Source organism: Salmo trutta, chromosome 16 (assembly GCF_901001165.1).
Source record: "Salmo trutta chromosome 16, fSalTru1.1, whole genome shotgun sequence".
Lineage (NCBI taxonomy): Eukaryota > Metazoa > Chordata > Actinopteri > Salmoniformes > Salmonidae > Salmo > Salmo trutta.
In genome coordinates this window covers 58663784-58689632 of record NC_042972.1, presented here as the reverse complement: position 1 = coordinate 58689632, position 25849 = coordinate 58663784, and the positions used below count along the sequence as shown (strand labels likewise).

The 25849-nt window shown below is 42.8% G+C and overlaps 1 protein-coding gene across 10 annotated transcripts in view; it reads right to left on the bottom strand.

Annotated features, from left to right (window-relative positions):
• Positions 1–25849, bottom strand: part of LOC115151114 (chromodomain-helicase-DNA-binding protein 6) — a 98284-nt gene that overhangs the window by 65196 nt on the left and 7239 nt on the right. For 9 of the 10 annotated variants that reach the window (XR_003867216.1, XM_029695113.1, XM_029695112.1 and 6 more), the window contains 2 exons: positions 12897–13435; positions 251–410 (listed from right to left, as the gene is read on the bottom strand). Coding sequence is in view for 9 of the 10 variants with exons in the window: in XM_029695113.1 (XP_029550973.1) it covers positions 251–410; positions 12897–13435 (699 nt within the window). In the remaining variant the exon portion in view is untranslated. Of the gene's footprint in view, positions 1–250; positions 411–12896; positions 13436–18023; positions 18108–25849 lie in introns of those variants that run through there. The other variant, XM_029695110.1, reaches the window with a different exon arrangement.

Sequence of the window (25849 nt, the reverse complement as noted above, 5' to 3'; positions counted from 1 at the left end):
TAGACAACCCTATCTGCCAATCAGGGCTGTGTATGGAAATATATTTCAAATTTGTATCACCATGCCCACAAGATCAGACTGAGCATTTCAATGGCAAAAAGAGGCTCAGGGAAATAAGTGCGAAAAATACTGAGTTAGTTTCATGAAATACAAAGCGATAAAAAATGTAATCAAAAGACTGCAAGGAGGCTTTAGAGAAGCAAATGTCACTCAGTCTGCTCTTGCCCCAACCTGTCAGTCAGTTCCTCACCGTGTTGTCGAGGGGATCGAGGCTCTCCTCTCCCCCGATGGCCAGCGTGGACAGGAAGGCCACATTCTCTCTCCCCCCAGCCTCCTGGAGAACTGCCTCGCTTTTCCGCTTGCCCTTTTTCTTCTTCTCCGCTGGGACCGGCCCTTGGAAGACTTGCGCTCTGTAGAAACACAGCAGGGTTGGCACTATAAAAACAGAAGTCCACCAGGGAGTGTTCGTAATCTGCACTCAACTGACCAGAGGGTTCACATGGCGGCATTGTGCGTTTATCGCCTTGCCACCTCACATCTTGGCAGGTATACTAGCAGAGAATACAAAAGCTAGATACAGTGCATTCGGAAAGTATTCAGACCCCTTGACTTTTTCCACATTGTTACGTTACAGCCTTGTGTGTGTGTGTGTGTGTATATATATATATATATAAATAAAAATAATGTATTATTGGTTTGTCCCCCCCCAGCTACACACAATACCCTATAATGACAAAGCAAAAACTGGTTGACATTTTTGCAAATGTATTAAAAATAAACTTAGTCAGAATACTTATGTAAATGCACTAAGTATCCGGGCTGGGCCACTCAAGGACATTCAGAGACTTGACCTGAAGCCACTCCTGCGTTGTCTTGGCTGTGTGCTTAGGGTTGCCCTGTTGGAAGTTGAACCTTCTACCCAGTCTGAGGTCCGGAGCGCTCTGGGGCAGGTTATCAATGATCTCTCTGTACTTTGCTTTGTTCATCTTTCCCCCGATCCTGACTGGTCTCCCAGTCCCTGAAGAACATCCCCACAGCATGATCCTGCCACCATCATGCTTCACCATAGGTGTGGTGCCAGGTTTCCTCCAGACATGACACTTGACATTCAGGCCAAAGAGTTGAAGCTTGGTTTCATCAGACCAGAGAATCTTATTTCTCATAGTCTGGGAGTCCTTTAGGTGCCTTTTGGAAAACTCCAAGTGGGCTATCATGTACCTTTTACTGAAGAGTGGCTTCCTTCTGGCCACTACCATAAAGGCCTGATTGGTGGAGTGCTGCAGAGATGGGGCTTCCAGAAGGACAACCAGAAACTTCCAGAAGGACAACCATCACCACAGAGGGACTCTGGAGCTCTGTCAGAGTGACCATTGGGCAGCCAGCTCTAGGAAGAGTCTTGGTGGTTCCAAACTTCCACTTAAGAATGATGGAGGCCACTGTTTTTGGGGACCGTCAATACTACATAAATGTTTTTGTAAATTTCCCCAGATCTGTGCTGAAACACAGTCCGGTCTTGGAGGACTACGGACATTTCCTTCGATCTCTTGGCTTGGTTTTTGCTCTGACATGCACGGTCAAATGTGGGACCTTATATAGACAGGTGTGCCTTTCTAAATCATGTCCAATCAATTGAATTTACCAGAGGTGAACTCCAATCAAGTTGTAGAAACCAAGGATGATCAATGGAAACAGGATGCACCTGAGCTCAATTTCGAGTCTCATAGCAAAGGATCTGAATACTTATATAAATAAGGTTTATTTAATACATTTGCAAAAATTGTGTAAATTGATGAGAATTTTTTTAAACCCATTTTAGAATAAGGCTGTCACGTAACAAAATGTGGAAAAAGTCAAGGTCTGAATACTTTCCAAATGCACTGTAAGTGGGCAATGTTTTTTTTTCATGGCAATGTTAATTTTCTAACGTCCATTTTTTGGGAACGCAGAGGTTTAAAAAGGTTCCCCACAGTTTTCATCTCAAATCCACCTGTTCTGCAGAGCGATTAGAAAAATGCCTTCCAATCCGCTATGGAAATGCCAAATAGACCACAGAATTTTGCTAGATATTAGCACCGAACGAATATCTCCCTTGATCCCATAACAAAAGGCTCAATGACATGGTGCAACTTGGGAAATCTCACCTTTGGGGGAAATCTAAACATCTCTAACTAAAGCCATACAAAGTTGATTTACTTGTTTAAAAGATTTCATTTTTTGAAAAGTGAGGCGAGTGAGCAATTTATTTATTTTTTGAACCCCAACCTTGCAAGGTTTTGTACTGACTTTACCAAGACATTTTAGAATGGCAGTCACAGGGACCACAGTTTGAGTCCTGGTCAGGGTCATTAGCACCTTTGAAAGCCTGTCCCAGCTGACTTTTAGGCACAGTTCATTAAATCAGAGGCATAGATCTGCCATTATTTATAATTGATTGTAGTCTACATATAGTAGTATATATATTAAATTTAGCTTGAATTCTACGTTTAACCTTCTCACGTGTGAGTTTCAAAAATGTAACAGTCCACCCAGCAAGAGTTTTTTTTTATGCGTGCAATATGCTCACTGTTCCAAAACTGTATTATTACACAATAGGACAGTTAACCAGCGTTGCCCTCAAACCAAGGAACGCTACTTGCTAATTATCTACACTGAACAAAAATGCAACATGTAAAATGTTGATCCCATGTTTCATGAGCTGAAATAAAAGATCCCAAAAATGTTCCATTGGCACAAAAGGTTCTCAAATTTTGTGCACAAATCACATTTTGTTAGTCACATACGTGTTTAGCAGATGTTATTGTGAGTGTAGCAAAATGCTTGTGCTTCAAGTTCCGACAGTGCAGCAATATCTAACAATTTCACATATACCCAATAAAACACAAATCTAAGTAAAGAATGGAAATAATAATATATAGACAAGCAATGGAAGAGCGGCATAGACTAAGATACAGTAGAATAGTATATACACGAGCTGAGTAATGGAAGACATGTAAATATTATTAAAGTGACCAATGATTTCAAGTCTGTATATAGGCAGCAGCCTCTCATGCTAGTGATGGCTATTTAACCTCTTTTAACAGTGATGGCCTTGAGATAGCAGTTTCAGTCTTTGTCCCAGCTTTGATGCACCTGTACCAGGTCTTCAAATCAAATTTTATTGGTCACATACACATGGTTAGCAGAGGTTATTGCGAGTGTAGCGAAATGCTTATTCTTCTAGATCCAACAGCGGAGCAGTATCTAACAATTCCACAAAACCTAATACACACAATCTAGTAAAGGAATGGGATAAGAATATATAAATATGGATGAGCAGTGACAGAGAGGCAAAGACGCAATAGATAGTGTAGGTTACAGTATATACATGAGAAGTAATGCGAGACATGTAAACATTAAAGGGGCATTATTAAAGTGGCATTATTAAAGTAACTAGTGTTCCATTTATTAAAGTGGTCAATGATATCAAGTTTGTAGGTAGGCAGCCGCCTCTGTGCTAGTGATGGCTGTTGATCAAATCTGATGGCCTTGAGATAGAAGCTGTTTTTCAGTCTCTCGGTCCAGCTTTGATGCACCTGTACTGACCTCGCCTTCTGGATGATAGCGGGGTGAACAGGCAGTGGCTCGGGTGGTTGTTGTCCTTGATGATCTTTTTGGCCTTCCTGTGACATCGGGTGGTGTAGGTGTCCTGGAGGGCAGGTAGTTTGCCCCCGGTGATGCGTTGTGCAGACCTCACTACCCTCTGGAGAGCCTTACGGTTGTGGGCGGAGCAGTTGCCGTACCAGGCGGTGATATAGCCCGACAGGATGCGCTTGATTGTACACCTGTAAAAGTTAGTGAGGGTTTTCAGTGACAAGCCACATTTTTTCAGCCTTCTGAGGTTGAAGAGGCGCTGTTGTGCCTTCACCACACTGTCTGTGTGGGTGGAACATTTCAGTTTGTCGGTGATATGTACACCGAGGAACTTAAATTCTAATAAAATTAAAAAATAAAACTTTCCACCTTCTCCACTTCTGTCCCATCGATGTGGATAGGGGGTGCTCTCTTTGCAGTTTCCTGAAGTCCACAATCATCTCTGTTTTGCTGACATTGAGTGAGAGGTTATTTTCCTGACACCACACTCGAGGGCCATCACCTCCTCCCTATGGCTGTCTTGTCGTTGTTGGTAATAAAGCCTACCACTGTTGTGTCGTCTGCAAACTTGATGATTGAGTTGGAGGCGTGCATGGCCATGCAGTCGTGGGTGAACAAGGAGTAGAGGGGGCTGACAACGCACCCTTGTGGGGCTCCAGTGCTGAGGATCAGCGGAGTGGAGATGTTTCCTACCTTCACCACCTGGGGGCGGCCCGTCAGGAAGTCCAGGGTCAAGACCCAGGGTCTCAAGCTTAATGATGAGTTGAGGGTACAATGGTGTTGAATGCTGAGCTGTAGTCAATGAACAGCATTCTTACATAGGGCAGTATGCAGTGTGATGGCGATTGCATCGTCTGTGGACCTATTGGGGCGGTAAGCAAATTGAAGTGGGTCTAGGATGACCGGTAAGGTGAAGGCAATATGATCCTTGACTAGTCTCAAAGCACTTCATGATGACAGAGGTGAGTGCTACGAGGCAATAGTCATTTAGTTCCGTTACCTTTGCATTCTTGCGTACAGGAACAATGGAGGCCATCTTGAAGCATTTCTGGGACAGCAGACTGGGATAGGGAGAGATTGAATATGTCTAAACACACCAGCCAGCTGGTCTGCACATGTTCTGAGGATGCAGCTAGGGATGCCATCTGGGCTGGCAGCCTTGCGAGGGTTAACACATTTAAATGTCTTACTCACGTCAGCCACAGAGAAGGAGAGCCCACAGTCCTTGGTACAAGCTGCGTCGGTGGCGATGTTATCCTCAAAGCGGGCAAAGAACGTGTTAAGCTTATCCGGAAGCAAGAAGTCAGTGTCCAGCGACACGACTGGTTTTCCTTTTGTAGTCAGTGATCGTCTGTAGAGCCTGCCACATACGTCGTGTCTGAGCCATTGAATTGCGACTCCAATGTCTCTATACTGACGTTTTGCCTGTTTGATTGCCTTGGAGGGAATGACTACTCTGTATTCTTCCATATTCCCAGGTCACCTTACCATTTTTAAATGCAGTGGTTCGCACTTTGTTGTGCAAATGCTGCCATCTATCCACGGTTTCTGGTTAGGGTAGGTTTTAATAGTCACAGTGGGTATAACATCTCCTATACACTTCCTGGTGAACTCCGTTACCGTTTTAGTGAATATTATTCTCGGAAGCTACCAGGAACATATCCCAGTCCGAGTAATCAAAACAATCTTGAAGCTTGGATTCCGATTGGTCAGACCAGCATTGAACAGTCCTTAGCATGTATACTTCCTGTTTGAGTTTCTGCCTATTGGAAGGGAGGAGCAAAATAGAGTCATGGTCAGATTTTCCGAAAGGAGGGTGGGCGAGGGCCTTGTATGCATCCCAGAAGTTGGAGTAACAGAGGTCTAGTGTTTTAGCAGTGTGAGTACTACTGTCAATATGCTGATAGAATTTAAGCAGCCTTTTCCTCAAATTTCCTTTGTTAAAATCCCCAGCTACAATAAATGCAGCCTCAGGATATATGGTTTCCAGTTTGCATTAAGTCCAGTGAAGTTCCTTTAGTTCCTGTATGTTATCACAATTACACCATGAGTCGTTAAATCATGAAACGTACACCCCTGCCCTTCTTCACCGGAGAGATGTTTATTCCTGTCGGCGCGATGAACTGAGAATACAGATAGCTGAAGCAGTGGGTCTCCTAAGTCGGACTAGAAGACCGCTTCGAGTACCCCTTATCTGCCGGCGTTGTTTTGGGTCGGCCTCTGGAATCAGTTAAATTTCCCTGGGTGGTGCAAAGAAAGGATCCACTTCGGGAAAGTCTTCCTAGTCATAATGCTGGTAGTAATGGTGAGTTACCGCCACTCTGATATCCAACAGTTCTTCCCGGCTGTATGTAATAACACATACAGTGGTTCCTCCTTTAAAAGTTGCATCATACTGTGGCACACCTTGCGGGCTGCCGCAGCATTCTATGGCACGTAATTTAATTAATTGTCAGACATTTTTTTTGGTTAATACAAGTCAGTACTAGTCTGACCACCATAGGGCATATTTGAGAAGCATTTGATAGTCCTCTATATTGTTATTACCAGAGGTAGGGAGGGTAGGCGGGAGACCGGGTTTCAATTCCCCGACGGGGAAGAAGGAGTAGGCTGTCCTTGTAAATAAGAATTTGTTCTTAACTGATTCCATATGTGTTATTTCATAGTTGTGATATTTCATAGTTGTGATGTCTTCACTATTATTATACAATGTAGAAAAGAGTAAAAATATAGAAAATCCTGGAATGAGTGTGTCCAAACATTTGACTGGTACTTGATTAATTAATTTGATTAATATTATGGTCTTTCTATTCCTTGAAAAACTCTCTGGCTAAATTCAGACTGTTTCGCTCTGAGTGCACACTGGACGTTCGGCCGAGGAGTAGGGTTGATTTGAGCGTTCTGGCCTTACAATGGCAGTCAAGCACCCAAGCTAACGTTGGCTAGCTACTTCCAGACACAAATGAGACCACTGACCATTTTACTCGCTCTAGCAGAGCTGGTTAGGCAGTTGTGTTAACCAGAGCGTTGGTGACTAACTGTGCTGTTGGAAACAATTTAAGTTACGCTTTTTTGCCGACATTTAATGACACCGGCCAGGCGAGGCGGCCTCAGGCTGAAACAGATTGGAGTCTCATGGAGTCTGTTTCTGACCGTTTGAGCAGACACATGCACATTTGTGGCCTGCTGGAGGTCATTTTGCAGGGCTCTGGCAGTGCTCCTCCTGCTCCTCCTTGCACAAAGGCGGAGGTAGCGGTCCTGCTGCTGGGTTGTTGCCCTCTTACGGCCTCCTCCACGTCTCCTGATGTACTGGCCTGTCTCCTGGTAGCGCCTCCATGCTCTGGACACTACGCTGACAGACACAGCAAACCTTCTTGCCACAGCTCGCATTGATGTGCCATCCTGGATAAGCTGCACTACCTGAGCCACTTGTGAGCCACTTGTGTGGGTTGTAGACTCCGTCTCATGCTACCACTAGAGTGAAAGCACCGCCAGCATTCAAAAGTGACCAAAACATCAGCCAGGAAGCATAGGAACTGAGAAGTGGTCTGTGGTCCCCACCTGCAGAACCACTCCTTTATTGGGGGCGTCTTGCTAATTGCCTATAATTTCCACCTGTCGTCTATTCCATTTGCACAACAGCATGTGAAATTTATTGTCTATCAGTGTTGCTTCCTAAGTGGACAGTTTGATTTCACAGAAGTGTGATTGACTTAGAGTTACATTGTGTTGTTTAAGTGTTCCCTTTATTTTTTTGAGCAGTGTATATTGCCCATTCATTCCGACACAAAGGAAGTCATAGCAGACACCTACGAAGGACTGCGTGATGATGGCATCTCAGGTAAGCAGCACTGGGCGTTCTTCCATCCAATTTCTACATTGCTAGTAGTTAGCTCCTAGATTTGGCATGGGTCCCCAGATCGTCAAAAAGTTCTACAGCTGCACCATCGAGAGCATCCTGACTGGTTGCATCAACGCCTGGTATGGCAACTGCTCGTCATCTGGCCGTAAGGACCTAGTATTTTAGGACCTAGTATTTAGCTCCTACGATTCAGTGTCGGTTCATAACATTCTACTATTACACACACACATACCGTAGAAGAATAAATCATGCAATTATTATTCTCAAGCAAACCAAAAACATTTAGCTACGAACGCCTGTGCTCGCCATTTTCAGTTGAATTCATCTAACCTTCTTTCATGGCAACTCATAAGCAGGCCATGTCCTATTTGTTTCATAGTCGATATATAATCACCTTCCATGACAGTGTAACGGTTAGCTTTATTTACAGAAGGATGAAAGAATACAATATGTCTGTCAGGGAATGCTATTCTGATATGTCAGATGAAGAGTTAGACCAGAAAGTCTGGGCCATAAGGAAAGGTTGCCCCATGTGGGCTTAAGAATGGTCAAAGGAAGTCTCCAAGCAATGGGCCATCGTGTACAATGAGAAGAGTTAGGAGTCTTTGCAGCATGTAGATGATTCAGGTATTAGATTTTATCGCTGGCAATAGTGTCCATAACCAGAGGTAATTAAATTGTTCTGTGTTCTTTTTCTCTCTTCCTCTCTGCCTGTCTTGTTGTACATGGAACCTGTCTTAATTATTAGTAAAACCCTTAAGATGTCAGCTGCTAATTTAAAGATTTACACCACAAACACTCAGCCATTTTCACTGGACTATCAAGCACCTGGCGCTGCCAAATGTATCGTCACTAATACAGATTTGTTTCTTTTGAGCATTCCAGATTCAGCAGGTGGAGGACCTGCTTTATCAGGAGGATAATCTGGAATCTGGAATCACTGATAATGGGGTCATTGTTCCTGACATCCCATGCCCCCTGTCTACTGAGAATCTTGCTGTGCTGCAACGTCAAATGAGCCCTACCACTGACTGCTCATCTTTTGGTCAGGACATACACATGCTCTTCAATTAGTTACGAGTGTAGTTATGAGTCTCCAGCCTTTTCAGGTGCAGTCCTTCCACACTATGTAGGATATTGTTTTAGCACCAGTGCCACTGTTGATAATGGCAAACATTTGTATTTTTTGGAGGAGGGTGAAAGGATAGATAGCAGGCCCAGCTGTACATTTACTTCCCCCGTAATATTTTGTCAGCCATCTTTGCTGAAGAACGTCACTAGGGACGGGTGGCTCACGTCAAATTCGTCATTGGAACCACTCAATATGATCGGTCATATAAAAACCTTGGGACCTAAATGCATAATGAGTACTCCAACTCCCCCTTGTGGTGGTCTGGAGCAATGACGCCGTGACGCTGGGTATTTCTTTTACCTTTATTTAACCTGTTAGGGCTAGGGGGCAGTATTTACACGGCCGGATAAAAAAACGTACCTGATTTAATCTGGTTACTACTCCTGCCCAGTAACTAGAATATGCATATAATTATTGGCTTTGGATAGAAAACACCCTAAAGTTTCTAAAACTGTTTGAATGGTGTCTGTGAGTATAACAGAACTCATATGGCAGGCAAAAACCTGAGAAGATTTCATGCAGGAAGTGGCCTGTCTGACAAGGTGTTGTTCTTCTTGCCTCTGTTAATTGAAGACTGAGGATCTTTGCTGTAACGTGACACTTCCTACGGCTCCCATAGGCTCTCAGAGCCCGGGAAAAAGCTGAACGATATCGAGGCAGCCTCTGGCTGAAACACATTATCGCCTTTGACAAGTGGCCAATCAGAGGACAATGGGCTTAGGCGCGTGCCCGAGTCGACCCCATGCTTTATTTTCTTTCGTCTGTTTACCTAATTGCAGATTGCCGGTCGGAATATTATCGCTTTTTTAAAAGAAAAAGGCATAAAAATTGATTTTAAACAGCGGTTGACATGCTTCGAAGTACGGTAATGGAATATTTAGAATTTTTTTGTCACGAAATGCGCCGTGCGCGTAACCCTTATTTACCATTCGGATAGTGTCTTGAACGCACGAACAAAACGCCGCTGTTTGAACATAACTATGGATTATTTGGGACCAAACCAACATTTGTTATTGAAGTAGAAGTCCTGGGAGTGCATTCTGACGAAGAACACCAAAGGTAATCAAACTTTTCTAATAGTAAATCGGAGTTTGGTGAAGGCTAAACTTGCTGGGTGTCTAAATAGCTAGCCCTGTGATGCCGGGCTATCTACTTAGAATATTGCAAAATGTGCTTTCACCAAAAAGCTATTTTAAAATCGGACATATCGAGTGCATAGAGGAGTTCTGTATCTATAATTCTTAAAATAATTGTTATGTTTTTTGTGAACGTTTATCGTGAGTAATTTAGTAAATTGTTAGTAAATTCGCCGGAAGTTTGCGGGGGGTATGCTAGTTCTGAACGTCACATGCTAATGTAAAAAGCTGGTTTTTGATATAAATATGAACTTGATTGAACAAAACATGCATGTATTGTATAACATAATGTCCTAGGGTTGTCATCTGATGAAGATCATCAAAGGTTAGTGCTGCATTTAGCTGTCTTCTGGGTTTATGTGACATTATATGCTAGCTTGAAAAATGGGTGTCTGATTATTTCTGGCTGGGTACTCTGCTGACATAATCTAATGTTTTGCTTTCGTTGTAAAGCCTTTTTGAAATCGGACAGTGTGGTTAGATTAACGAGAGTCTTGTCTTTAAAATGCTGTAAAATAGTCATACGTTTGAGAAATTGAAGTAATAGCATTTCTAAGGTATTTGAATAACGCGCCACAGGATTCCACTGGCTGTTACGTAGGTGGGACGATTTCGTCCCGCCGGCCCTAGAGAGGTTAACTAGGTAAGTGAGTTAAGAACAAATTCTTATTTTCCAATGACGGCCTAGGAACAGTGGGTTAACTGCCTTGTTCAGGGGCAGAACGACAGATTTTTACCTTGTCAGCTCAGGGATTCGATTTTGCAACCTTTCGGTTACTAGCCCAAAGCTCTAACCACTCGACTACCTGCCGCCCCACCTCTAAGTCCCGCGGTGTAAGCTCGCAACTTTTAAAGGAGGAAACACTGTACAAATTTCTGGGCTAACAATGTAAGAAATACATAAAAAAACGAAATACTGCAAAGTTTCCTAAGAACTAGAAATGAGGCAGCCCTCTGTCGGCGCCATCTACACATTCTTCACATCCCAGTAAGTGAGAATTTCTCCTTTGCCACGATAATCCACGGTGTAAGCTCGCAACTTTTATGCCACACCTGACAGGTGTGGCATATCAAGAAGCTGATTAAACAGCATGATCATTACAGAGGTGCACTTTGTGCTGGGGGCCCTAAAAAGGCCACTCTTAATTGTGCAGTTGTCACAACACAATGCCACAGATATCTCAAGTTGAAGGAGCGTGCAATTGGCATGCTGACTGTGTGAATGTTCACCAGAGCTGTTGCCAGAACATTTTATGTTCATAAGCAGCCACCAGTCATTTTAGAGAATTTGGCAGTACGTCCAACCGGCCTCAGAACCCGTGTAACCACGCCAGCCCAGGACCTTCACACCTGGATTCTTCACCTGCGGGATCATCTGAGACCAGCCACCGGTGCAGCTGATGAAACGGAGGAGTATTTGTCTGTAATAAAGCCCTTCTGTGGGGAAAGAAAATCGTTCTGAGTGGCTGGGCATGGCTCCCCATGACTGCGCCCCTGCCCAGTCATGTGAAATCCATGGATTAGGGCCTAATGAATTTTAATTGACTGATTTTCTTATATGAAAATTGTTGAAATAGTTGCGTTTATATTTTTGTTTCGTATAGTAATTGCTATTATGGTTTCTGTCAGCCGACAGGTAGCCAAATATGACCGTTTGTGTTAGCTCACCCATTCCTCAGTTAGCACTAACGTAGCCTACATACTACTACTACTACTACTACTACTACTACTACGAAAGTCTTAACATCTGCATCCAAAAATAAACTGCGTACAACTGACTGTTGTGTCGATCATAAATAGACATTCTAATCAGACCGGTTTGCGCATACGCTGTAGGGACCACTGTAAAATCATCACACCTGTGTACTCGTACATGTCTACAACTGCCATGTGAGGAATCGTAAATGACTCGTTTCAGATAGTTTCATCTTGTTCTTGATACCATGTCTTGTTTTGTGTTTTGGCAGATTTCATGTCAATGCTAATATGGCTAAAATTCACTAGCTAGTTAACCAACAACTAACAATGTATTTGAGAGACAAGTGCTCATTGTATAAAATGTATATGTTCTTAATAAACATTGTTGACATGTAAACTATAAACAAAGTCTGTTTTGCCCCATAGTTGCGCACGCGTCTGTTTTGTTGGTAAAGTGGCACAGTGGTCTAAGACACTGCATCTCAGTGCAAGAGGCGTCACTGCAGTACCTGGTTTGAATCCAGGCTGCATCACATCCGGCTGTGATTGGGAGTAGGGTGGCGCACAATTGCCCCAGCGTTGTCCGGTTTTGGCTGGGGTAGGCCGCCATTGTAAATAAGAATTTGTTCTTAACTGACTTACCTAGTTAAATAAAAATATTTTTAGACAGATTAAGCAAGCACACACATTTTCTTCAGGAAATGTACTTTTCCTAGTTTAGTCATATGGAGTTGCAATGTCCCACAAATTCAATACCCAAATCAACTTGAAATATCTACAAAACAAGTTTTGCAGCTACATAATCCAAAAGGGTATAGAAAAAAATAAAACTTACATTTGAGATTTACAAATGATTTGAGTCACATGATTCTATTCATCATGATTGAACCAAATTCCAACTACTACAATGAATCATTAATTTTGTTTAAAAATAGTTTCATATGAATCACTGATTATGTATTTTTTATTCGAAATGATGGGGAGAAATCAAATCAAATTTATTTATATAGCCCTTCGTACATCAGCTGATATCTCAAAGTGCTGTACAGAAACCCAGCCTAAAACCCCAAACAGCAAGCAATGCATGTGAAAGAAGCACGGTGGCTAGGAAAAACTCCCTAGGAAAAACTCCCTAGAAAGGCAAAAACCTAGGAAGAAACCCAGAGAGGAACCAGGCTATGAGAAATGTGAAGCGGGGATCCATTAAACAGTAAAATCAACTTTGTTGGGCCTAAGGAGAAGAGTTAAAGCAGAGTAACAGCAGGGGTTCTGACTTGTAGCCCACCTAAATTAATTTCATGGTATTATTCCGCACTAGACAAACACAACCATGTCTCTAAATACAACCAAGATTTCACCCGCTAACCGCCCAAGAGAACCTGGTTGCGACACACCATTCGAAAAACAGTGAATGCACTATTGATCAAAAGCCCCTCACCTGGGTTTGCGGCCCCTCTGTCTGGGAGGAGAGGGGGCGCTCTTGCATTCTGAAGGAGGATGGGGCAGGGCCTGCACCTTGGGTTTTCTCCCTCTCTTCACCTCTTTTGGTGCCTTCACCTTCCTGGGCTCCTTGAAACTGCGCAGTAGCAGCTCCTTCCCTTCTTTCTGCTCCCTCTTTTTATTTGGTTTCATGTCTCTCTCCAAGCCCTTGTGCTGCCAGGCACTGCCAGGCTCACCCCTCTTGTCTTTTTTCTTTTGTTTCTTCTTCGCCCACCGCCCGCCCCCTCCATCATCCTCCTCGCTGTTGAGGGGTGATGCGGGGGCGCAGGGGCTGAGGCTGGCCGAGCTGGTGCCCGCCTCGCCCATCCTGGGGTGCTTGGAGTTGGCCATGCAGTGATTGGTCTGACCACCACCAAGGTCCCTGATCTGGTCCTTAGAGCCCAGGGTTCCCCTGGGAAATGGAGTTTGTGCATTTTGGGCAGTTGCATTAGAGGCTGCTGTAGCTGGAGTGTACTTTTGTAAGTGGGTGGTGGACATCTGGAAAAGAACAAGAGTGGTGCAATGATGATACAGAAAGATAAAGGGATAGAAAAAAAATACAGGTCATGCCTCTATCTTGCAGTCATAATGAGAGTGAATGGTCGTCACAGGGCGTACTTCTGCAAATGTAAACAATGTTTGCAAGTGTTCAGAATCACATTACACAATGGCAACAAAACTTGGGCTTTCTTTGAGTGAAGTCTCAGTAAAATTCTCCACATATTCAGAGACCCTAATATAGTGACAAATCTTTCCGCGTCAAATTAGAGGGTAAACCCAAAGCCTGCAAATCCTCCGATATTTAACAGCATGCTCAGAATTCCATTAAGGGTCTCCATGTCCTCGATCCCTTCCTCAAAATGCACAGCTGGGCTGTCATAATGCAGTTAATTATATGGAGAAACCAACTCCACAATAAAACTTCCCCATGACGCATTATGACCACTCCTTGAAATGCAAGCAGTCAAAGAGGGCATGTGCTGGTTTACCGATACAGCGAAGTTGTGCACAATACTAATAAGCCAATGCAGATTCATAGGACCCCAGAACCTACACCTGATGAGAGCAGTGCAATAGGTCTAGACCTCTCCCAACAGTGACAACAAAATTATAGATTTCGGTGAGGATGCATCATTTGAACGGTAAGTTTCCATCTGACATATTTTGTAATCAAGTGAGTGCAGTTTGGTTAAAAAAAAGACGCAGTTAGGTGGAGGATGAAAGTCTGTATGAAACCGATTTTATTAGCATGGCAAACTGGGCATAAATGAAGATTATAATCTAGAAATATGAATTAAAGTCCCCATACAGCTGTTTTGAAATCCATAAATCATTTCTGGGTAACGATAAATAAAAAAAGATCCAAATGGTAAAATTACTCAAATTTAAATTATTATTATTATATCTTTTTTTTTTTTTTTTTTAAATCGCCCACCCCCCCAATTTCTCAAGCAAGCATTTTGCCAGGTCTGTCTGGGAGTGGCCTAAGACGCAGAGCGGGGGAGGGGACCGGCCCAATAGTTACAATGGAATATTAATACCCAATCCACACTGTGGAGCATGTTGCATCAAATCAGTGCAAAATGAGAGATCTCTAAGCTGAAAACAAGTTGGCAGAGACATTTGAAATTGTGTTATTGGTCTATTATATTATTCTTTCATGTGATCACTTGAGGAACAAGACTCCAACAATGCAAAACTTGCTGAAAAAAGGTCATGTAGCTGTTCCAATAGACTTTCAGTCATTGCGCTAACGGCAGTAAGCAATTGCACTTCAAACTGCATGCATAGACATAAAAACGGTATCCATGAGTAAAGTAGAAAAAGGGCTGGGGGTTCTACTAAGCTAACATATGGAATTGTTTAAGAGTCATACCAAGGATCATTTAGCTTTTTGATTTAGAATTTTAGGACCTCTTTTTAGGTAAAAAAAATATATATATATATATTTGATGAAACATTGAATTTGTCCTTACTGCTATTAGCCCATAGAAATTATGTATCATAAGGAAGTCTCAGTCCTATATCTGAGCGATATGAAAGTTCAGGACCTTTCCTATATTTTTTACCCACATTAAATAAAAAAAATTGGAACTAACTCCATATATACACTTCCATTCATTTTTTTTTTTTTTTACTGGTCTTGGGCTACCTTCAGACAAGTCTTGTGGGCATCCTAGAGGCGTCAGTAGACGCCGACTCTAGGGCGTTAACTGATGACATTTCACACCATCCCTTCAAAAGCGCATCTTGGCAGAAATATATATTTAAGCAAATATTAGATTTTTTTGAAAGCATATTTTTTAAAAAGGCTCCCGCTGCCAAAATCAATGTAGGGTAAACACTGAACCAGCAACTATTGTGAAATAATAGTGATCTAATTAATTTTACACTCAAATACTATTTAGGACATTTCAATAACATTATTTGGATATCTCGTCTTCGAAACATATTGGCATGCATTTCAAAATACTAATAGACCAGTGTAGTTTCAAAACACATTTAAATACTCCATGCATTAGAACCCAGGTCTGTTTGGTCCTAGGGTTATTTGAAATTACGCATTTGGAAACTAGTATTTGAAAATAGTTTCACATAGAAGTAGTTGATTTGGCCACACAATTTGAAAATCTCCAAAAATAAGTACGCCCATTTAAAATACAAATACTTAAGGAAGCAATCTAGCAGATAGCGCAATGACGAAGTCTACGGGTAACGCTAGTAAGCATTGGCTCGCGAAACTACCTCTTCATTCAAACTGGACAGAGACATAAAAATGGCAGTTCGTCAGACTCTGGGGAAGTAGATAAATGGTCTCATTGACAAAATTCCGAAGCAACCCTTTAAGTACGCATGTATTTGAACTCTGGTATGTTTATGGTAACTTTGGCCCTAACCCCTAAATCGCATGTAATGAACATGATATTCTAAGAGCTGTCGGTTTATACCAAAATATGGTAGGGTTTATGAAAAATTGGCTGTGTGTGCTAAGCAGTGTGTCATTCACTCATATTTCTGAGCATGTGTCAAAGAACCTACTCGATGATCTGAAGTTGACTACATCAGGTATTCCCAAACTGGGGTAAGCGTACCAACGCAATGCCGTCAGGGTACTCCACATACATTTTTTTAAAAAGTAGCCTAGTTTCACTGCCAAAAATAACATTAAACCATCTAGTGTTCAGTGAAATAACAATGTCAAAAACAGGTAGCCTAGTCAAATAATTAACATCCAATCACATCGACCGTTACTCTCTCACGGGAATTCCGTATGTAGCCAAACGTAGCTGCTGCTCATTCCATTTGCTTGAAAATGGTCAAGAGTACAGGCCTTGGTGTAACGCTCATTTCTTCGATGATAAACGCAAATCCAACCATCACCCCTGGTGAGACAAAAAAAATACGACTCGTCAGTGAAGAGCACTTCTTGCCAGTCCTGTCTGGTCCAGCGACAGTGGGTTTGTGCCCATAGGCAACGTTGTTGCCGGTGATGTCTGGTGAGGACCTGTCTTACAACAGGCCTACAAGCCCTCAGTCCAGCCTCTCTCAGCCTATTGCGGACAGTCTGAGCACTGATGGAGGGATTGTGCATTCCTGGTGTAACTCGGGCAGTTGTTGTTGCCATCTTGTACCTGTCCCGCAGGTGTGATGTTCGGATGTACCGATCCTGTGCAGGTGTTGGTACACGTGGTCTGCCACTGTGAGAACGATCAGCTGTCTGTCCTGTAGAGCCGTCGTAGGCGTCTCACAGTACGGACATTGCAATTTCTTGCCCTGGCCACATCTGCAGTCCTCATGCCTCCTTGCAGCATGCCTAAGGCACGTTCAAGCAGATGAGCAGGAACCCTGGGCATCTTTCCTGAGTCAGTAGAAAGGCCTCTTTAGTGTCCTAAGTTTTCATAACTGTGACCTTAATTGCCTACCGTCTGGAAGCTGTTAGTGTCTTAACAACCGTTCTACAGGTGCATGTTCATGAATTGTTTATTGTTCATTGAACAAGCATGGGAAACTGTATAAACCCTTTACAATGAAGATCTGAGAAGTTATTTGGATTTTTACAAATTATCTTTGAAAGACTGGGTCCTGAAAAAAGGGCCGTTTCTTTTTTGCTGAGTTTATGTGCAAAAGTACTCACAACTCGATGAAACCTTCACTCTTGCGCAGACATTTAGAAACAAAAAACATGTTAATTTAAAAAATAAGCCACTAGAGTTTAATAGAGAATTAAGACGACTTTCGAGTAGTAATACATGTATAAAAGCAACAGATACCATTAATAAGGGGCTAGAAGTGTCTTATATGGTGAGCTACCGAGTGGCTAGGACAGGCATGCTATTGTGGAGGAATTAATTCTTCCTGCTGCCGCAGATATGGCAGGGGGAAAAGGCCCCACAGTCTTTTTATTATTTTTTTATTAAAAAAAAAAAATGTAAAAAATGTACAGGACAATGCCTTCATCAAACAACACTGTTTTATGATGCATCAGTGACATGGCAGGAGATTTTTGAAACAATTACTGCTTTGCATACAAGCCAGTGAATTCTATGCGTTACAGCTGGATGAGTCAACAGACGTGGCGGGCCTGGCACAGCTCCTGGTATATGTCCATTACTTTTACAATGGGTCAATTAAGGAAGACATCTTCTGCAAACCACTGGAAACCAGGAGAGGATATTTTTAAAGTACTGGACAGCTTTGTGACATCAAATGTACTTTGGTGGTCAAGATGTGTTGGTATCTGTACTGATGGCGCAAAAGCCATGACAGGGAGACTTAGTGGAGTGGTGACGCGCGTGCAAGCAGTTGCTCCTTACGCCACTTGGGTACACTGCAGCATCCACCGAGAGGCTCTTGCTGCCAAGGGAATGCCTGACAGCTTTTAAGACATTTTGGACACTATAGTGAAAATGGTTAACTTTGTTAAAGCATGGCCCCTGAATTCTCGTGTGTTTTCAGCACTATGCAATATGGGCAGCGACCATGTAACGCTTTTACAACATACAGAAGTGCGCTGGTTATCAAGGAGCAAAGTATTGACATTTAAAAACATTTTTATTGAGAGATGAGCTTAAAGTTCTTTACTCACCATAATTATCACTTGTCTGACCACATGCATAATGATGAGTTTCTCACACAACTGGCCTGTGTGGATGATGTTTTTTCTCACCTGAATGATCTGAATCTAGGATTGCAGGGACTCTCAGCAACTATATTCAATGTGCGGGACAAAATTGATTAAGTTGGAGCTCTTCTCTGTCTGCATTAACAAGGACAACACACAGGTCTTTCTATCATTGTATGATTTTTTTGTTTGCAAATGAACTCTAGCTTATGGACAATGTCAAATATGATATAGCGAAGCACGTGAGTGAGTTGGGTGGTGAATTACGCAGTTACATTCCAAAACGGATGACACAAACAACTGGATTCGTTATCCCTTTCATGCCCTGCCTCCAATCCACTTACCGATATCTGAACAAGAGAGCCTCATCAAAATGGCAACAAGCGGTTCTGTGAAAATTGTATTTAAAAACAGAAGCCACTGCGAGATTTAGATTGGGCTGCGCTCAGAGTATCCTGCCTTGGCAAATCACGCTGTTAAGACACTGAAGCCCTTTGCAACCACGTACCTATGTGAGTGGATTCTCGGCCCTCACTAGCATGAAAACTAAATACAGGCACAGACTGTGTGTGGGAAATGATTTAAGTCCGAGACTCTCTCCAATACAACATTGCAGAGTTATGTGCATCCTTTCAAGCACACCCTTCTCTGTGGTGAGTTATTCACAATTTTCAATGAACAAATAAAGTTTTCTATGTAAGATGGCTAAATAAAGAGTAAAATTTGTGATTATTATTATTTGCGCCCTGGTCCTATTTGTGCCCTGTTGTGACAAACTCACAGTCAATTCTTATGTTTAAGAAATATAGTGTGTGTGGCAGGCTTACAATGGCAAAAAAACAAAAAAAAAATTGAGAGTGCGCTGACCCTGGTGCTAGAGGTGGTACGCAGCCGAAGGTTAAATGTTTGAAGGGGTATGGAACTATAAAAGGTTTGGGAACCACTGGACTATAGGCTTGATATTGAGGGAATGCTGGTTAAACTCCATTGGCAACTATACTGTAATGAGTTGTGTAGGCTAATCATTTGGTTGTCTGGATTATCAAATTGACCGGCATGAATTAATGTGTAGTAGTAGAACTTGTGCTCGCAGATACTTAGTGCGTGACAAGGACCAGGTTTGTTAAACTGTCAAGGTATGTATTGTGGTAAAGGTTTGGGGCCCAGATGTATATTTTAATTCTGATGGGTGGGCCATTATTTGAGCCATGACATTTTTACGCAAGTATAAACAAGAGCTAAATCAAGCCATTAGTGAAGGTCATACACAGAAAAGCTTGGCATCCATCGCCAGGATGTCTGAGTCTGACCCAATCTGTTCCTCTATGCTTTTGTGTTCATATTGTGCTACAAAATGATAAGCACATCATGTAACCATAATCAAGACTCATTCTAAGATGTACACTTACAGCTACACAGTAACAAAGACAAAAGTAGTCCCAGAAAGCATTAAAAAAAATATATATATGTAAACACCTACTGTTCGAGAAAAGCCCTTGATTTAATATAGCAACACTAATTGTATCCATGAGAATTAGCAGCGTATCACATCCCAGTAGAGAATTATGTGTAAAAGCAGATATGGCACACTTCATGTGATAAGGGCTATATTGGTGCAGGCCCATTTTGAGCAACATGTTATTTATAAACCAAGGCTGAGGACATGTGGAGGGGTATATGGGACATCTCATGCACAGGAGGATAATGTCAATGAATCAGACTCCCAGCGCCGGGAATCAGGGCCATCGCCATGGAAACAGGCTCTGTATCAAGCAGCAACGTAAACACGCCGTCTCTATGGTAACCCTTTCGTTGCCATCCATTTTGCACTTGATCAGACAGATGCTACCTATAGCCTGCCCCCCTGCTTTGGTCAACAGCTGCTTTCCCCAGTCTTCAGGCTGGGATGAACAATCAAAAGGGAGAAGGTCAACCACAAAATATGACAGTCAGTCTCTCACAAATAGAGCTCTTAATTAGGTTTGTGACCTTAAACAAGTTCAGCATTCATCTTGCCTATAGAAAGAATGCTTTTGTTTTTTACATGAATAGAACATAAAAACAGACCACGGTATGTATGATGTAAACAACACCTCTCCAAGTGAACCGACCTAACACACTCATACAACGTTCACCAGCTTGCAAACAATGGACAGGACAAGGCTGCAAACAGACAAACTGGTAGCGCAAAGATTGAATAAGATAAGAAAAGCCATGGACATGTCTTACTCCAAAATCACAGGAACATTCCTTCTCACCTTGATCCATACCGCCTCCTTTCATGCCTTCTGTCTGTCACCATCCCTGTCAAATCCTAGTGTAGTAGTCCACAGTGTAACCCTCATCCAGGTTCCCATCTCCAGAACCACAGAGCTGCTGGCACATTGTCCTGAGGCTTCATGGCTCTACATTTCCCATGCACCTTCATTTGCGACTGCACGCACAGCGCCCAGTGACGTGCTGCAGTGTACACGCTATCCAGCCACCTCGGTCAACCACAAACAAGCTGCCTGCAATCAAATTCCCTATGAATCAATACAGCCTTCCGAGCTGCTGAACACCACAGATGCAGTCAGGTCAATGCTTCCCTGTGCCTTCTCCCTAAAAACACTGACACCTATCCAGCAGAAATGGTAAGGCTACTGCCACAGGACGCTTCGGGACTGGGCTTCATTCAAATGTAACCTCTCAGGAAAAGCATGGGGCCGCAGGGTGGTTTGGGTAGGGAAATCCAGAGAGGAGTGCCAGAAGGAATTCAAGCTCATGGGAGAGCAACATTTTTCTTCTCATGTGAAAGGGGAGGGCATAAAGTGGTGGGCATGGGTTGAGGCAGTTTCTGAGCAAGAAATACATGAGAAACAAAAGAGACTAAGTGAGATGGACAAGTGAAACACAGTTGAAACTGCAGATGTTCCATGTACACAAAGCTTAAGTGTTACTTGTATGGTTCATACACAGGCTAACAATACCAATGCATCTGATACATTTCAGAGGGAGGTCATTTCTGGGCAATGTTAGTCCATTTAGGGGACTGCTTTTGGCCCCCTGAGGCAAAGGTTATGTGTCTTTAAAAAGGGACACAACTTGACATGATTTTTGCACTTAAACTTGGCTGTAGTCGCTTACCGACAGTGTTTTTCGCTTCAGGTAGTGTACCAATGACATTTCTGGCCCATAACGATATTTTCCTTGCAAAAAATAATAAACGATATCGATATTTAACATTTTAGCGGCCTTAAGTATTTTAGTATTGTTAAATAGTTACACACACAGGGGTCTAAGGAACTGCATCTCAGTGCAAGAGGCGTAACTACAGTCCATGGTTCAAATCCAGGCTGTATCACGTCAGTCCCATAGGGCTGCGCACAATTGGCCCAGCGTCGTGCAGGTAGGCGGTTAATGTAAATAAGAATTTGTTCTTAACTGACTTGCTTAGTTAAATAAAGGTTACACACACGCCAACAAAATTACTTTTTGGTGTGTATGTACGCACTCTATTGCTCCAACAGCGGACCAAGCTTTAATGCAGTTGGAGTCTGATTTTAGGATACTACAGGGGTCTCTTTTACAGCTTAAACTTGTTTTAAACGCTAAGAAAACAAATGTCATGTTTTTTTCTAGGTCTAAACTCTCAGTTAGAAACACTTTTGTAATCACTAGCTTGGATGGTACTCAAATCAAACAGGTCTCTGCATAAATATTTAGGGGTATGGTTAGATGATAGGCTTTCTTTTAAAAAACATGTTACTGAATTGGGAAAAAAGCTCAAATTCAAGATAGGGTTCCTTTATAGAAACAGTGCTTGTCTGTCCTTTGTAAATAGAAAACAAATTGTGCAGGCTACTTTTATGTCCGTTTTAGATTATGGTGATATTATCTATATGCATGCATCGGCAAACACATTAAAACCACTGAATGCTATTTACCATTGTGCACGCAGGTTTATCACAGGTGATAGTTACAAAACTCATCACTGTATCCTTTATCAACATGTGGTTTGGGCCTCTCTATCTGTGAGGCGAGAGCAACATGCTCTTGTTTATTTATAAAGCGCTTCTTTTAAAACTACCTCCATATATATATCATCATTAATTTCCACTAGATATACAAATTTTAAAACCAGATCACAGATGTGGATTACATTAGAGACTCGTGCGGTCTCCACAGAGTTGGGTAGGACTGCCTTTAGTTCCTTTGCGCCTTATTTATGGAACAAACTGCAGATCCAACTTAAGTTAGACACTCTGGTGTCCCTTGCCCATTTTAAAAATGTTATGGAGGATCAATATGATGTTATCTGTGATTGTTTCTGTTGAATTGTGTCTTTGTTTTGTATGTTTGAAATGTTCTTGTCTGTATGCCTAAAACTGTACATGTCAACATGTTTACACAGGGCACAGCCGTAAAAGAGATCCAGGTCTCAGTCTGTTTTCCCTGTTAAAATAAAGATTTTTTAAAAAAATTTTTTAAAAAAAAGTCCCCATTACCAGTAAAACAGTCAAAACCTATTTCTTTCACTTGCAGTAATGTTTCGTTGTTCATTTGTTCAGTCGTTTCATTCTTAACTAGGATTTCTATGGAACGCCATTTGGGTCTTTGCATGTCAAAAGAGATAAGCATTAAATAACACTATTTGACATATCAAATAAGCTTGTTGACCAATCAGGACCTGAATATGAATGCACGTCACATAATTTTACGTGATCATTAATTTACGTAGCTATTACACATTGATTAGACTGCCACTCGTATTTCATGTCACAATGATTCATCAATACATATGCTATGATGCTGGTAAAGTAGTTTCGTGCACCTACAGTCCTGGTCAACTTTTTTTTAAAAGGTAGCTAGCTCATGGATGCAAACAATGTTCTTCCCCAAAAACATAGCAAAACGACCATCAAAACGACCATTAGCTAGCTAACTATACAGCTAGGTGTCATCTAAAATAACCCTAAATTATGAGACAGTTCTTATTTGATTAATGGTGGTAGGAGCCATCTATGTGAAGCTAGCCACAAGGATTAGCCACAATAGTAGACACTGCGGTTAGCCTTCAAAATAAAATGTATGTCATTGACAGTGACAATGAATGAATACAAATAGTAGAATTATGCCATATTCTAATAGATCATGCTAAACAAGGTTGGAACGTACATGGAACGTATAAGCATGTGGGAACAGCAGACTGGGATAAGGATTGATTGATTGATTGATTGATTGATTGATTGATTATGTCCGTAAACACACACACACACACACACACACACACACACACACACACACACACACACGTTTACAGACATAATCAATCCTTATCCCAGTCTGCTGTTCCCACATGCTTCAAGAGGGCCACCATTGTTCCTGTTCCCAAGAAAGCTAAGGTAACTGAGCTAAATGACTACCGCCCCGTAGCACTCACTTCCATCATCATGTAGTGCTTTGAGAGACTAGTCAAGGATCATATCACCTCCACCCTACCCGACACCCTAGACCCACTCCAATTTGCTTACCGCCCCAATAGGTCCACAGACGACGCAATCACACTGCACACTGCCCTAACCCATCTGGACAAGAGGAGTACCTACGTAAGAATGCTGTTCATTGACTACAGCTCAGCATTTAACACCATAGTACCCTCCAAACTCGTCATTAAGCTCGAGACCCTGGGTCTCGACCCCGCCCCCTGTGCAACTGGGTCCTGGACTTCCTGATGGGCCGCCCCCAGGTGATGAGGGTAGGCAACAACATCTCCACCCCACTGATCCTCAACACTGGGGCCCCACAAGGGTGCGTTCTCAGCCCTCTCCTGTACTCCCTGTTCACCCATGACTGCGTGGCCATGCACGCCTCCAACTCAATCATCAAGTTTGCAGACGAAACTACAGTGGTAGGCTTGATTACCAACAACAACGACGAGACAGCCTACAGGTTGGAGGTGAGGGCCCTCGATGTGTGTTGTCAGGAAAATAACCTCACACTCAACGTCAACAAAACAAAGGAGATAATCGTGGACTTCAGGAAACAGCAGAGGGAGCAGCCCCTTATCCACATAGACGGGACAATAGTGGAGAAGGTGGAAAGTTAAGTTCCTCGGCGTACACATCACGGACAAACTGAAATGGTCCACCCACACAGACCGTGTGGTGAAGAAGGCTTGTCACAATCGAGAGCATCCTGTCGGGCTGTATCACCGCCTGGTACAGAAACTGCTCCACCCACAACCGTAAGGCTCTCCAGAGGGTAGTGAGGTCTGCACAACGCATCGCCGGGGGCAAACTACCTGCCCTCCAGGACACATACACCACCCAATGTCACATGTCACAGGAAGGCCAAAAAGATCATCAAGGACAACAACTACCCGAGCCACTGCCTGTTCACCCCGCTATCATCCAGAAGGCGAGGTCAGAACAGGTGCATCAAAGCGGGGACCGAGAGACAGAAGCTGTTTTTCAATCTCAAGGCCATCAGACTGTTAAACAGCCATCACTAACATTGAGTGGCTGCTGCCAACATACTGACTCAACTCTAGCCACTTTAATAAATGGAAAAATTGATGTAATAAATGTATCACTAGCCACTTTAAACAATGCCACTTTATATAATGTTTACATACCCTACATTACTCATCTCATATCTATATACTGTACTCTATACTATCTACTGCATCTTGCCTATGCCGTTCAGCCATCACTCATTCCTATATTTGTATGTATATAGTCTTATTCATTCCTTTACACCTCTGTGTATAAGGTAGTTGTTGTGAAATGGTTAGGTTACTTGTTAGATATTAGTGCATGGTCGGAACTAGAAGCACAAGCATTTTGCTACATTCGCATTAACATCTGCTAACCATGTGTATGTGACAAATAAAATTGGATACATACACTGCTCAAAAAAAATAAAAGGGAACACTTAAACAACACAATGTAACTCCAAGTCAATCACACTTCTGTGAAATCAAACTGTCCACTTAGGAAGCAACACTGATTGACAATACATTTCACATGCTGTTGTGCAAATGAAATAGATAACAGGTGGAAATTATAGACACCCCCAATAAAGGAGTGGTTCTGCAGGTGGGGACCACAGACCACTTCTCAGTTCCTATGCTTCCTGGCTGATGTTTTGGTCACTTTTGAATGCTGGCAGTGCTTTCACTCTAGTGGTAGCATGAGACGGAGTCTACAACCCACACAAGTGGCTCAGGTAGTGCAGCTCATCCAGGATGGCACATCAATGCGAGCTGTGGCAAGAAGGTTTGCTGTGTCTGTCAGCGTAGTGTCCAGAGCATGGAGGCGCTACCAGGAGACAGGCCAGTACATCAGGAGACGTGGAGGAGGCCGTAGGAGGGCAACAACCCAGCAGCAGGACCGCTACCTCTGCCTTTGTGCAAGGAGGAGCACTGCCAGAGCCCTGCAAAATGACCTCCAGCAGGCCACAAATGTGCATGTGTCTGCTCAAACAGTCAGAAACAGACTCCATGAGGGTGGTATGAGGGCCCGACGTCCACAGGTGGGGGTTGTGCTTACAGCCCAACACCGTGCAGGACGTTTGGCATTTGCCAGAGAACACCAAGATTGGCAAATTCGCCACTGGCGCCCTGTGCTCTTCACAGATGAAAGCAGGTTCACACTGAGCACGTGACAGACGTGACAGAGTCTGGAGACGCCGTGGAGAACGTTCTGCTGCCTGCAACATCCTCCAGCATGACCGGTTTGGCGGTGGGTCAGTCATGGTGTGGGGTGGCATTTCTTTGGGGGGGCCGCACAGCCCTCCATGTGCTCTCC